This window comes from Hemiscyllium ocellatum (genome assembly GCF_020745735.1).
Source record: "Hemiscyllium ocellatum isolate sHemOce1 chromosome 27 unlocalized genomic scaffold, sHemOce1.pat.X.cur. SUPER_27_unloc_1, whole genome shotgun sequence".
Classification (NCBI taxonomy): domain Eukaryota; kingdom Metazoa; phylum Chordata; class Chondrichthyes; order Orectolobiformes; family Hemiscylliidae; genus Hemiscyllium; species Hemiscyllium ocellatum.
Genome location: NW_026867476.1, coordinates 2,962,465 through 2,977,310, shown reverse-complemented (window position 1 = coordinate 2,977,310; position 14,846 = coordinate 2,962,465). Strand labels below are relative to the sequence as shown.

General features: G+C 48.4%; 1 protein-coding gene across 1 annotated transcript in view; it reads left to right on the top strand.

Moving 5' to 3' along the window:
* The window catches only part of LOC132807073 (zinc finger protein 665-like), a 30,003-nt gene extending 16,702 nt beyond the window's left edge, over window positions 1-13,301 (top strand). The window contains exons 3-4 of the mRNA XM_060821375.1: window positions 570-1,496; window positions 12,635-13,301. Of these exons, the coding sequence (XP_060677358.1) occupies window positions 958-1,496; window positions 12,635-13,301 (1,206 nt within the window). The 5' untranslated portion in view covers window positions 570-957. The remainder of the gene's footprint in view (window positions 1-569; window positions 1,497-12,634) is intronic.
* The last annotated feature ends 1,545 nt before the right edge of the window (window positions 13,302-14,846 follow it).

The window sequence follows — 14,846 nt, the reverse complement described above, 5'->3', positions numbered from 1 at the left end:
AGAAAGGGTTTAGAGGGATATGGGCCTGGTGCTGGCAAATGGGACTCGATTCGGTAGGATATCTGGTTGGCACAGATGGTTGGACTAAAGGGTCTATTTCTGTGCTGGGCATCTCTATATGGCTGTGACTTGCCAGTAATGTTTGCCACATCTGTGTGTCCAGTTTCTCTCTGGTATCAATGCCTTGATGTCTCATTCCCCACCCCTAGGTCACTAACGTTTTGTGTCTGATTGTTTCTCAAGTGGCTGCAGGTTCAACCCTGAATTTACACTTTGTTTTAGCCTTCCAAAATCAGACCTGCTCACTCTCCGCAGTATCCCAGTAATGTGAAAGATATTAACTTCCAGGTGGAGTAATCCAAAATTCAAAGAGATGTCAGTCTTGGCGTTTTTGCTCTTCTGCCCCATTAAGATTCTGAATCAGCACCTGCAGGAGAATGAGTTAGAGGTGTGTGTGGTGCTTTCAAATTTTCTGAAATAATAAAGGAAAAGAATGTTCTGCAGAAAATAGAATTGTTCTGAATTTCTACCCTGGACCGACAGATGAATTTTGTAATCTCTTTTTACAGAGTATTTGAAGATCTGAAGACAGAAGTTCCCAAATCAACAGATGAAGGGCTTAGGCCCGAAACATCGACTCTCCTGATCCTCGGATGCTGTCTGAGCCACTGTGCTTTTCCAGTGCCGCATGCTCCATCTGCAGTCCTCGCTTTCATGTCAATGACGGTCACTCAATCCATTGGGACCGCAACAATTTTCAGCTATGATTCTGTGAGAAGGGGCAAAGCTCTTTGGTTCCTGTTTCAGTCATTTTTCAGCATCGGTGGGACTGGATGAGACAGTCGTACTGTTCCAGCGCACTGAGTGTGGAGCCTGAAACGGTTATACGGCCTGGAAAGAGGAATTCACGGCGAGGAGGGACTGTACGCACGTTTGTGTGCGGCCGAAGCTTCAGCCATGGAGAAACCCGAGGAATCCCACCCCCTGGAGAAACCGTGGAAGTGTGGTGACTGCGGGAAAGGCTTCTCTTTCCCATCTCTCCTGGAGACCCATCGGCGCAGTCACACCGGGGAGAGGCCGTTCTCCTGCCCCGAATGCGGGAAGGGCTTCACTCGCTCCTTCCACCTGCTGAGACACCGGCCGGTCCACACTGGGGAGAGGCCCTTCAGCTGCCCCGAGTGCGGGAAGGGCTTTACCCGCTCCTCCACCCTGCTGGCCCACCAGCAGGTCCACGCTGGCGAGGGGCACTTCATCTGCTCCGACTGCGGGAAGGGCTTTACCTGTTCCTCTATCCTGCTGGCCCACCGGCGGGTCCACACCGGGGAGAGTCCCTTCAGCTGCCCCGAGTGCGGGAAGGGCTTCAACCGCTTCTCCCACCTCCAGACCCACCGGCGGGTCCACACCGGGGAGAGGCCCTTCATTTGTCCCGAGTGCGGCAAGTCCTTCAGCCATTCCTCCACCCTGATGACCCACCAGCTGGTCCACACCGGGGAGAGGCCATTCGCCTGCCCTGAGTGCGGGCGGAGGTTCATGTTGTCCTGTAATTTGCGGAGGCATCAGCGGGGGCACCAGCGCTCCCAACAATCGAATTCCGCCGCTGACACTGCTGTGGGTCACTCCCAGGACTGAACCTCCTGCCCCTTCTGGCAGTGGGTGTGGTGGGAGAGTTAGTGGGCTTTTTTGTTTGCTTTCTGCTGGACTGGCTCCATCCTCCACGGCAGCTCAGGAGCGACACGGTGTGTGGAAGCTGTTCTTTGTAAGCTGACGGTTTTTGCAAACGTAGCTCTTAACTAAAACTGCAGGGTCTCGGGCAGGAAGCAGAATATAGGTCCGGCTAACTTGCTGTTTATCTGCACAGCAAAACCATAAGGCCTCCTGAGCTCAAACTGTGCATAGTCTGTGTGTTGTAGGCTGTGTCATATGGTTATCCTGTGGTTCGTAAGTAACTCTCAATGTGTACAATGTAAGTCTGTACTGCTTTGGAGAAAGCACTGAACCGTTCTTGAGGAGGTTTCTGTGTCTGTCTGTCTGTCTCTGTGTCTGTCTGTCTCTGTGTCTGTCTGTCTCTGTGTCTCTCTCTGTCTGTCTCTCTCTCTGTCTGTCTGTGTGTGTCTCTCTCTTCTGTCTGTCTGTCTCTGTCTGTCTCTCTCTCTCTGTCTCTCTCTCTGTCTCTCTCTCTCTCTGTGTCTCTCTCTCTCTCTCTGTGTCTCTGTCTCTCTGTCTCTGTCTCTCTCTCTCTGTCTCTCTCTCTCTCTCTCTCTCTGTCTCTGTTTCTCCCCCCCGCCCCCCATGATATCATGTTAATAAAATTTGTTAATGCTCAAGGTCTGAGTCTGGGCAATTTCTTGAGTTTGGTGTAGTCGGCAGGATCCCTTCTCTACAGGGTCCTGAACGAACCTAAAATTATAAAAGGTCCTGAGTCAACAGGCTGATCCCAAGGTGGGGAAAGATGCTGAGACAAAAGGGAGGACTATTTCTCCACCAATTTTATAAATCCACATTTTAGAACGAAAGAAAAAAACCTGTGGTCTGTGACTTCTAAAACAGGCCGTACCCGGAGACGCTGAAAACTTATCCCGCTGAGAAGGATGGCCCACATCCATTTGTCCTCTCAGAGAAAACACAAGCGCGCGGGAACGCCACAGGTAAACACGTTCGATGCAACAAAATAGGGGATTGAAGCTCCTCAGAAATAGGGGGTTCGAGGCCCCTCAGGGAAATGGGACATTGTGGGACATCCTTTGTGAACTGGGCAACTTGGTAAATCATACAAACGTAAAGGACATCCAGTTTGCATGATTGCACGATTGTGTGGCTGGGTGTGTTCGTGTGCAGTTGAGAGGGTGTGAGGTCCAGCTCCCAAAAGAATGGGCAACACTGTCTGTCATGAGGCGCACCCTCCGAGGGGAACGCGTTGACTGCACTTGACGGTCCATTATGGGTCTGGTCCCAAAACAAAAACTTTGTCAACCAATGGGTGAAATGGACGCAAAGAACTGAGAAACCATTTCCGCCTGATGGCACATTTAATTGCGATTACCGAACACAGTTGGCAGATATTTTGAGAAAATCAAAAAGGAAACAGTGACTGACAGAATAAGACACCAGCATTTAGTATTGCCTTGATTGACCTCACTGTTCACCCGTGGTCTGTTTTGAATATAACTTTGTTCGTTGGTGGTTACTTATGGTCTAGTGTAAATATTTGTTGTATTTTTGCTCCCTGGAGCTGGGGATCCGAGAAATGTTTTGAATTAAGTCTTCATTTTGGAAATCCATGGTGATTTTAAAGTGTTGTCTGTATCAGTGTGGATCATGCATGGTTAATGCACTGTCCTTTTTTTTAAATTAAGAAAGATTTTTATTCTTCACAAGATTATAAAACTTCAAAAATGGAACAATCTGATCGTTTATTGCGACCATTGCTATACTAACTATTACTCTACCACATAATAGAAAAGAAAAAGCACCCATCCTGCTGTTTAATAAATAATTGAACAGAGTTAAATTATTTATTAAACAGCGGCACGGTGGCACAGTGGTTAGCATTGCTGCCTCACAGCGCCTGAGACCCGGGTTCAATTCCCGACTCAGGCGACTGACTGTGTGGAGTTTGCACGTTCTCCCCGTGTCTGCGTGGGTTTCCTCCGGGTGCTCCGGTTTCCTCCCACAGTCCAAAGATGTGCGGGTCAGGTGAATTGGCCGTGCTAAATTGCCCGTAGTGTTAGGTAAGGGGTAAATGTAGGGGTATGGGTGGGCCGCGCTTCGGCAGGTCGGTGTGGACTTGTTGGGCCGAAGGGCCTGTTTCCACACTGTAAGTAATCTAATCTAAATTAAGTTACACTATCCAGTGCAGCCCCCATCAAAGCTCCACATCATCGGGAGCATCAGTTAGCATGCCCCGATTTATTTGGGATTCTTCCTCTCAGGGTACCCAGCCCTTCAGGCCCAAGTCTCGTGGCTAAACAAAAGCTTGAGTTAATATACCCAACATGTCTGCTTCTGTGTAGTTCAAAAAAGGCCACCATGTCTTATTAAAAAAAAAGTTCTGCTTTCTACTCCATCCTACTTGTAAGGAAGTCGAGGGGCATATGTTCCGTAACCAGTCAGTGCCACCCTGAGAGAGCCGGAGGACTTTCTGAGATCCAGCTCGTCGGCCTGTTCTTCCCTGTGCAATACAGAAGAACATTAATCAGCTGCTTCCCGTGCTGATGGCGATAGGCGGACTCAGTAAGCACAAAAGAAGAGAGCCCCAGAACCCCCATCCCGACACTTGCTATAGCGCCCCAGTATTTGCAAAGCATGCGGCGTGACCACAAACAATGGGGTGAGTGCGCCAATATCTATTTTGCCCTTGGGACACGTTGGAGGTGCTCCTTTTTTTTTAAATTTCGCGAGCTTTCTGGGGCTAAATAGACCCTGTTGTGTTTGTGTTCTGTCACGTTCTCCCAAATGTCTTCCCGTACCTCTGAAGAGACCTCCACTCCCAGTTCGTGCACCCAGACCCCCATGCAGCTGTTCAATGTCTTTCGGGGTCCCACCTCCCAGTAGATGGTAGCGGGTCCTCATGGAGAGGGTACGTCTAGTCTGAAGCACTCTCCTTTCTGCATCAGGCCCTTGTCAGTCAACCTACAGTGCGGTCTTTTTTCGAATGAAGTGCCCCCCGATCTGAAAATAACAAAAGAGCTCACTTGTGGGCAATTCATATTTACAGCTCTTCTGATCAAAGGGCACCGTGGCGTGGCACGGTGGCTCAGTGGTTAGCACCGCTGCCTCACAGCACTAGGGACCCGGTTCAATCCAGTCTCGGTCAACTGTCTGTGTGGAGTTTGCACATTCTCCCCATGTCTGCGTGGGTTTGCTCCGGTTTCTTCCCACAGTCCAAAGATGTGCAGGTTAGGTGAATGGGCAATTTCGCATGGCCCATAGTTTTAGGTAGATTAGTGCAGGGGAATGGGTCTGGGTGGGTTGCTGTTTGGAGGGTCAGTGTGAACTTGTTGGGCCGAAGGGCCTGTTTCCATACTGTAGCTAAGCTAATCTAATCTAATCATGAACTTCCTCTTCAAATCAGTCTCCTAGATGAGTGACCCAACCCCCGTTCACCCATGACATAGACCAGAATCCATTCACCCTAGCCAAAATCCTGGCATTCCTACCATGGAGGTGAGAAAGGAAGTTTTAAATAAGCTGTTCTCGCTCTCTCGCATCATTCCCCACACTCGGATAATTGCCTTATGAAGAAAGGTTGAATAAGCTCAGACTTTTCTCTCTGGAGAGGAGGAGGGAGAGAGGTGACCTGATCGAGGTGTACAAAATAATGAGGGGAATAGATAGAGTCAATAGCCAGAGACTTTTCCCCAGGGCAGGATTGACTGGGACGAGGGGTCATAGTTTGAAGATATTAGGAGGAAGGGATAAAGGAGACGTCAGAGGAAGGTTCTTTATGCAGAGAGCTGTGAATGTGTGGAATGCGTTGCCAGCTGTGGTGCTGGAAGCAGAGTCACTGGAGACATTTAAGCAACTGCTGGACAATTACATGGATAGCAGTGAATTGAGGGCTGCGTAGGTTAGGTGACTATATTTTACACTAGGATTAAACCTCGGCACAACATCGTGGGCCAAAGGGCCTGTTCCGTGCTGTACTTTTCTGTGTTCTATAATATTGATGATAATCGGGTTCTGGCAATACCCTGCTACTGCCCTGATCTTATCCATCAATGTGATAAGGGGTCACGTGCCTGGGAGGCCTCAATATCCACCTCCATTCCTGACATGCCCAGTCATTCACAGAGGATGAGAGGGAGCTTTTGAGATCTGGAAAGTCTCCCTCCACAGCCCCCCCCCCCAAACTCCACCTCATTTCCTGGGGAAACCACAACTTGCCAAGCTTAATGAGAGGCCGTGTGCAACGCCAAATACAAGAACCGAGCGATTGTTAAGTCTCCGCAACGTTTGCCTACGCAATGTCATAGGGAGCATGCGTGAGGGACATAAAAAGCGAGGAAGAACATTCATTTTATTCAGAGCTATTTAAACCAACCTAGATATTGGAAGAGCCTCCTGGTGCTGAAGGTTTTGCCTTATCTTCTCAAACAAGTGCACCAAAGCAGCCTTGTATCATTGGTCAAAGGCAGGGGGTAACGCAGATACCTAGGTACGGAAAACCTCCCAGTGATCACCTGAAAGGGAACTAGGCCTCGCCTTGGAGATCCACTAAGGCCCCCTCCTTCGTAAAATTGATCTTATACCCTGAGAAAGAGCCAAGTAAGGTGATGCATTGTGTCGGACGAGGTACAGATGCTGTCGGGTTTGACGGGAAAAGGAGAGCGTCATCTGCCTTCTGACCCCTGACCTCACCTCCAGGGTGACAACATTGGGTTCCCCCTGAATAGCCTCCACCAGTGGCTCAATCACCAGCGTGGACAGCAATGGTGAGCGGGAACAACCTTGCTGGCTGCCTCTACCAATACTGTAATGATCAGACCTCGTGCCGGTAGGAAGGACCGCTGTCATAGGGCAGTAAAATCGACGTTTCGGGCAAAAGTCCTTCATCAGGAATAAAGGCCCGAATCGTCGATTTTCCTGCTCCTTGGATGCTGCCTGAACTGCTGTGCTCTTCCAGCACCACTAATCCAAGAATCTGGCTTCCAGCATCTGCAGTCATTGTTTTTACTGAACTAGATTTTGGTCAAGTGTTCGAAAATCTGTAAAATAAAACTGATGAAGGTGTGGCGGTGACATTGAACGACATTCGGGTATTGAACGAGATGTGGGGACACCCGTCCTTGTCAGTGCTATTGTAAATAGGTTGTAACCATTTATGGAACACCCGCTGTGCAACTTGACAGTGCCAATTACAGCTCCAGTAAATGAAACGGAAAGATCTGATTGGATCTTTGGGGTGGTCTCACTCCATCAGCCATGTTGACCCCCTTGGGCTGGTGTGGACAGAGACAGGGGATTGGACAGTGTCGTAGAAAATTTCAGAAGGAGATCTTCAGTATTGACCAACGTTATTTCACTACTTATCACGGGAAACAGCTTCGAAATTACAATTCAGCTTGAGGTTTGGAGGAACCTCAATTGTCTGAATTTCGGATTATCCGAAGAAGATCTCAAGGTCCAGCTTGAGATACGCGTATTTGATTTACCTGTACTGAAGAACATGTGAAAATGCTGGCAAGAACAAAGAAACACAAGCAGCTCAAGCGACTGGATATTTTTTAGGTAAGGGTTCATTTCACAGCCCTTAAGTGTTTTACAGGGTATTCCCATCACCTTACTGGACCATTCATGAACAAAATGACCGACAAAGTAAACACATGCATGGAGTCCTGGAGTCATAGAGATGTACAGTTTCCAGGAACTCAATGTCACAATAGAATTCTATTTGTTTTAAAATAGTGATGGAAAAGGATAGACCAGATTTCAAAGTTGAAGTTCTTAGATTAGATTACTTACAGTGTGGAAACAGGCCCTTCGGCCCAAGTCCACACCAACCCGCATACCACCCAGATCCATACATTTACCCCTTCGCCTAACTCTGCAGGCAATTTAGCATGGCCAATTCACCTGACCTGCACAGTTTTGGATTGTGGGAGGAAACTGGAGCACCTGGAGGAAACCCACACAGACACAGGGAGAATGTGCAAACTCCACACAGAGAGTCGCCTGAGGCAGGAATTGAACCCGGGTGTCTGGCGCTGTGCGGTAGTAGTGCTAACCACTGTGCCACCGTGCCGCCTTAAATTGGAAAAAGTCTAATGTTGATGGTATTACGCAGGAACTTTCAAAACTGATTGTTAAAGGGACGGCTGAAAAATGGGAAGCCTTCAGAAATGAGATAACAAGAATCCAGAGAAACTATATTCCTGTCAGGGTGAAAGGAAAGGCTGGTAGGCATAGGGAATGCTGGATGACTGAAGAAATTGAGGGTTTGGTTAAGAAAAAGAAGGAATCATATGTCAGGTATAGACAGGATAGATCGAGTGAATCCTTAGAAGAATATGAAGGAAGTAGGAGTATACCTAAGAGGGAAATCAGGAGGGCAAAAACAGGACATGAGATAGCTTTGGCAAATAGAATTAAGGAGAATCCAAAGAGTTTTCACAAATACATTAAGGACAAAAGGGTGACCAGGGAGAGAATAGGGCCCCTCCTGATGAAGGGCTTTTGCCCGAAACGTCGATTTTACTGCTCCGCAGATGCTGCCTGAACTGCTGTGCTTTTCCAGCACCACTCTGATCTAGACCCTCCCCTCAAAGATCAGCAAGGCAGCCTTTGTGTGGAGCCGCAGGAGATGGGGGAGATACCAAACGAATATTTTGCATCAGTATTTACTGTGAAAAAGGATATAGAAGATATAGAATGTAGGGAAATAGATGGTGACATCTTGGAAAATGTCCATATTACAGAGGAGGAAGTGCTGGATGTCTTGAAATATATGAAAGTGGATAAATCCCCAGGACCTGATCGGGTGTACCCTAGACTCATTAACATTAGAGATTTGAACGGATCCTCCGGTACAGCACAGTGTTAGATCAGGATAGCCTCTTTTGTTTAAGATAAAATCAATTGTCCGAAAAGTGCCAGCCCATCTCGTTCGGAAAATGCAAGGTATACAGGAAAGTATTTCTCAATGTATAATTTCAGTTACATCACACTGTAAATTTTTGCTATAAATTCTGTGCCTTAGAATTGTGTCCTCCACAACCACCTGATGAAGGAGCATCGCTCCGAAAACTAGTGTGCTTCCAATTAAACCTGTTGGACTATAACTTGGGTGTTGTGTGATTTTTTTTAACCTCTACATACAGGATTTCAGCTGATAATTTACTTTAATTGGACGCAGTTCTACAAAATAGCCACTAGATGGCCTGCTTGCACCTGCATTGGACAGAGTGGAGGTCTTGCCAAAAATGTATATTAAAAGGTCTATTGTTTTAGGTTTGTGTCAACACTTTGAACTTACTTTGTAACCCCTCCCCTGCTGATTAAACGACATTCCATAGCTAAAGTATTTCATGAGTTATGCAGAAGCATGCTTAGGTTATCAGAGGCCAAGGAAAGGCAGCACCATAAGTAAAGGAAAAACAGGGACTATTCAGGAAAGGACCTAAATTCTTCACTGAACCCTTTTTTTTTATTCTAGGAGTCACAAATTAACAGACGTTTAACTGATTTTTACTAATTGCAGGCTGATAATTAATTGCAGACCATTGAGATTCCCTGCAGTGTGGAAACAGGCCCTCCGGCCCAACAAGTCCACATCGACCTTCCAAGGAGTAATCCACCCAGACCCATTCCCCTATCCTATATTTACCCCTGACTAATGCATCATGGGCAATTTAGCATGGCCAATTCACCTGACCAGCACGTCTTTAGCTTGTGGGAGGAAACCCACGCAGACACGGGGAAATGTGCTACTCCACACAGACAGTTGCCCGAGGCAGGAATCGAACCAGGTCCCTGGCACTGTGAGACAGCAGTGCTGACCACTGAGCCAACATGCTACAAGAATTCATTCTCTTGTACATCGTTGCAGGAGAACAGAACAGGGATGACCACTGTTACTGTTCAATAATGATTTGTTTCTTATGGGTAAAACTTCATCTCATCCCTCCAGGGTCAGGTCAGACTATGACACAGAATCTCGTTAGACAGCTAGTTACAAATTTCTCTTGATAATGACTTTTAGGGTAGTTAACGCTCAATGAAAATGGCTTCCAGGGCCACAAAATTACTTCCACAATATCTCCTTTTTTTTGTTTGAGATCAAAGAATAAGTCCAGAGACTCAAGGGAGGATTAGATTCCCTAGAGTGTGTGGGATTTGTAACTTTGTACACCCCAGTCCGGAGACTGTTAATGTTAATGTCTCTGTTAATCCAGAGACCCAGGCAATGTTCTGGGGATCCGGGTTTGAAAACTGCCACAGCAGATGGGGAATTTAGATTTGATAAATGCTGACCATTAATCCATTTTTGATTGTGGGAAAAACCCATCTGGTTCACTCATGTCCTGGAGGGAAGGAAGCTGTCATCCTTGCCTGGTATGGCCTACATGTGACTCCAGACCCACAGAAACGTGGTTGACTCTTAACTGCCCTCTGGGCAATTAGAGATGGGGCAATAAATGCTGGCCTGGCTAGTGATGCCCTCACCCCATGGATAAATTAAGAAAAACATTTTGTCTTCCCAGGATACAGGACATTTGCCACTCTCACCTACCAAAACTATCCTGAAACTAATTGCACTGATACTCTGGTTAAACTGGAAGATTATCATGGGAGCCATCTACACAAAAATCTCCATTTCATGTTCTTTGGGTCACCCAAGGATAGAAATGATTTGGAGGTGCTGGTGTTGGACTGGAGTGTACAAAGTTAAAAATCACACATCAGGTTGGAAGTCCTTCCAAATAAACCTGTTGGACTACAACTTGGTATTGTGTAATTTTTCTGTCTCATTCCTGATGAAGGGCTCTGGCCCGAAACGTTGAATTTCCTGTTTCTTGGATGCTGCCTGACCTGCTGCGCTTTAACCAGCAACACATTTTCAGCTCTGATCTCCAGCATCTGCAGACCTCACTTTTTACTTGTGTAATTTTTAACCAAGGATAGAAATGTAAGGACATATTTCTCCAAACTTCGTGTTTGACTTGCCCTTGAATTTAGAGTGTTCCATGATATAGGGGTTGAGAGTGTGGTGCTGGAAAAGCACAGCAGGTCAGGCAGTATCCAAGAGAGCAGGAGAATCGACGTTTCAGGCATAAGCCCTGATGAATGTCGATTCTTCTGTTCCTCAGATGCTGCCTGACCTGCTATGCTTTTCCAGCACCACACTCCCAACTGTGATCTCCAGCATCTGCAGTCCTTACTTTCTCCCTGTTCCATGATATAGTATTTAATTATCATCCATCAAAAGCAGCGTCCAGTCTTGTCTGAGTGCAGAGCCAACTCAACTGCCCCAACGAGCTGCATAACCCTTCTGTCTGTTCTTTAGATAGGACATCGTCTTTCTCTGTTGACCCAACCGGATTACTTGGAGTACTGCTCTCTGGTACTCATCCACAGCTTTATACTGCTTACCCTAAGTATTTAAAAGCAGCTAGCCTGAGCTTCCACAAACAGTGGGATGGTTGTGGGACACCAAAAAAAGAGCAGGTTCACCCGTCATGTCTGTGTAAGGAATAAATTTCAATTAGAATTGTTCATAAAATATAGGGGAAAAAAGCCTCCAGCTACACAACTCTCTGTGTTTCCCCTGGGGAAGAGACAATGTGTTTTACTCACAGAGGCTGGACAGAGGAGCAAATTTCAGTGAATCTGGAACCATGTGCTTTGTTTGAACTAAAACTGCATGACTTGGAGCAAAATGAAAAGAAGGGATTTTGCTCAGAGTCCTGCCCTCCCCAGTCCCAGTCCCAGTCCCAGGTTAGCGCAGCCGCAGTGCGGTCCTGCTGTCCAGCGCGAGCACGCGGTCTAGAGCAGGCGCAATTCGGGCCCGCTGTGGAGTGCGGCGTGGTGTGCGGAGCAGGCGCAGTGCGTTTCCTCTGTCCAGTACTCGCCCGCCGTCCGGAGCAGGCGCAGTGCGGACCCGCTGTCCGGAGCAGGCGCAGTGTGGGCTTTCTGTCCAGCAGTGAATGCAGGAAGAGTGCAGGCTGTGCAAAGGTATGGTGTCCATCTCTTTCTCAGAGACATTGACATCCTTTTATTGTCTCAGTTTGGAATATTTGCTTGGCTCCAAAGGCTGACATACCTCATGTTCACCGTTGCAATTTTATTTTACAGAGGAAGACCCTGTTTGAGTGATCCAAAACAGAGACATGTTTTATGTGCTGTGCCACTGACTTTTGTTGGTGGTTCTCTCATTGTCATTTCCAATTATTGCTGGTCTCGTGAGAGGATTCAACAAATGTTGCAGATATTTCCAGTTATGGAAAGTATTCAGCTGCCCCCATGTATCCTTCCAACTCCCTCTATCCCTGCAATTTTATCTCTGCCAAATACCCATCCAGTTTAGTTTTGTTAACATTAATGATCTTTACTTCCCTTTTGCTCACAGGCAGAGAATTCCAGAGAGTCCCAAACTGTTTCTCAAGCTAAGAAGCTATGCAACATAGTTATTTAGAATTTGTCTTTCAGTTTGAATCAGCAGGAAGATTAGTTACAGCAGATATGGGACGGTGGTTTACAGATTTTTGGCAGATATGAGAGAACAGATTGTTCTGTGGATTATTCTCTTTGCTCCAAATTCCTAACCAGGGACTGACACAGATGACTTTTCTAATCTCCTTTTACAGGCTACTGAGGGAGAGGACGATTTTGAAATGGAAATCTCAAACCAAACTGAACGTCAGTTCATCGGGAACTGAACGTGTGGGCCTTTGAGGGGAACCTCAGTTCTGTTTGCTTCAGACCGGGAAAAGGAACAAACACACACCTGAGTGACAGTTTCACAGTGATTTGACCGTGGGTAGAGGTTTACCCATTGGACGGAGAAAGAAATTGCACTGAGTGCATGTTCTACCGGCACTCCCTCCATGGAGAAACCGTGGAAATGTGGGGACTGCGGGAAAGTGTTCCCAACACCGAGCGCGCTGGAAACTCACCGGCGCAGTCACACGGGGGAGAGGCCGTTCACCTGCTCCGTGTGTGGGAAGGGATTCACACAGTCGAGCCACCTGCGTTTGCACCAGCGGGTCCACACCGGGGAGAAGCCATTCGCCTGCTCGGTGTGCGGGAACGCTTTCCGTGACTCGGGCAGCCTTCAGAAGCACCGGCGATTCCACACGCGGGAGAAGCCGTTCACCTGCTCTGTGTGCGGGAAGGGATTCGGTCAGTCGTCCAGCTTACGCAGACACCAGAGCAGCCACACCGAGGACAGGCCTTACAAATGCTCCGACTGCGGGGCTGCTTTCAAGAGCTCCTGGGACCTGATGCTGCACCAGCGCATCCACACTGAGGAGAGGCCGTTCGGCTGCTCCCACTGCGCCAAGAGGTTTAAAACGTCGTCTGAGCAGCAGCGGCATCAGCGGGTTCACACTGGGGAGCGGCCGTCCGTCTGCCCCGTCTGCGGGAAGGGCTTCGTTCAGTCCTCCGGCCTGCAGAGGCACCGGCGGGTCCACACCGGGGAGAGGCCGTTCACCTGCTCCGTCTGCGGGAAGGCCTTCACCCAGTCCACCAACCTGCGGACCCACCAGCGCATTCACACCGGGGAGAGGCCGTTCTCCTGCTCCGAGTGTGGGAAAGGATTCACTCAGCTGTCCAACATGGTGTCGCACCAGCGCGTTCACAAGTGATTGCGGGTTTGGGGGAGGGCGGGGGGGAGATGGAGGTTGGAAACAGTGAGGACTGCAAATGCTGGAGATCAGAGCTGAAAATGTGTTGCTGGAAAAGCGCAGCAGGTCAGGCAGCATCCAAGGAACAGGAAATTCGACGTATCAGGCATAAGCCCTTCTTCAGGAAGGAGATGGAGGTTGGTTTGATTCTGCCTGAGAGCCACATCTGGGACTCGACCCTGCTCACTTTGACATTGAGAGAGGAAGGAGGGCGGAGGGTTCGGACTAGCCACTCTCTCACCCACTTTACTTCCAGAGGGGGGGCTGACACTCTCTGAGTCCGGGACTGCACCTTCCCTATGGAAACGATCCGCAGAAACACGAGAAGGACATTTTGTATTCTAGATGGAGCACATCATTTGTCCGACCACTGCAGGTAGATCTGAAATAGACATATTTGTCTCTATCCCATTGAGTCTCCAGCACAGGGCCAGGCCAGTCGGCTCAGTTGGCCTTTGTCAGTGTTTTTTTTTCTTTTCTTTAACGCTGTGTGATCACAATCCTGTTTAGTTTTTTAATTTTTAAAAAATTAACCCCCACACTACAGCCTAACTGCGGTAGTGCTTATTTTTCCCCAGCACCCCATGGTGTGTGTGTGCAGTTGTGAGACACAGCGAGAGACACAAAGTGCACGAATCTTTATTCAATTTCCACCACCAGGAAGATAGGAAAACACCCGGGTGGCCAGTGGCAAGCAGTGCCCTTCACATCAAAGGGCAATGCTGTGTGATCAAACAGTGAAGGGGAGGGCAGGGACTAAATCGAAATAGAGTTGGAGGGGGGAAATGATGCACTCCACTCCCTGCGGCGCCCACCTCTCCCTGAACAACTCCAGGGTGTTGGTGGACACCACGTGCTCCTTATCCAAGGACACCCGGCCATATCTGTCAGTGTTTACTCCACCTGAGCCTCCACCCACCCCTTTTATCTCCCCCCACCGTCCGCATATTCTTCTGTTCCTTTGTGTCTGTACCCAGCTCCCTCTTTAATGGGATCCTCCCTTCAACTCTTTCCCCTCTGTCAGTGTACAGGTATCCCCCTGCTGTCCGCAAGCCGAGCGTTCCTGTGAAACCTCTCGTAAGCCGAAATGGTGGAAAGCGAAGAAGCGATTACTATTAATTCATTTATATTACGCCTTTTCTCGCAAAAGCAAAAAAATCCTCTTTGGATTTCCTCTGGTTAGCGAAAACAGGTACCAACGCAGGCCTTTCGTACAAGGGAAGTGGCGTAAACCGAACTTCCGAAAAGTGGGGAGGGGGGCATGCCTGTATCTTGTTCGGAAGATGGCCAGGCGTGAGCTGCTTTCCAGATGAAGCAGGCGGTGGTGAATCCGAATCGCCCGGGGCTCCGCTCCGGCCCCCAGCCCCTTGGGATTCGGTCACGGACGCACCAGCAACAAGGTCGAGCACCTCTTCCAGAGGAGCAACAGCGAGGGTGAGCCCCCGCGGTTGGAGGGGGCCGGCGGAAGGTCCCCAAACCTGACGGTGCTACCGAACTCCTTGTCAA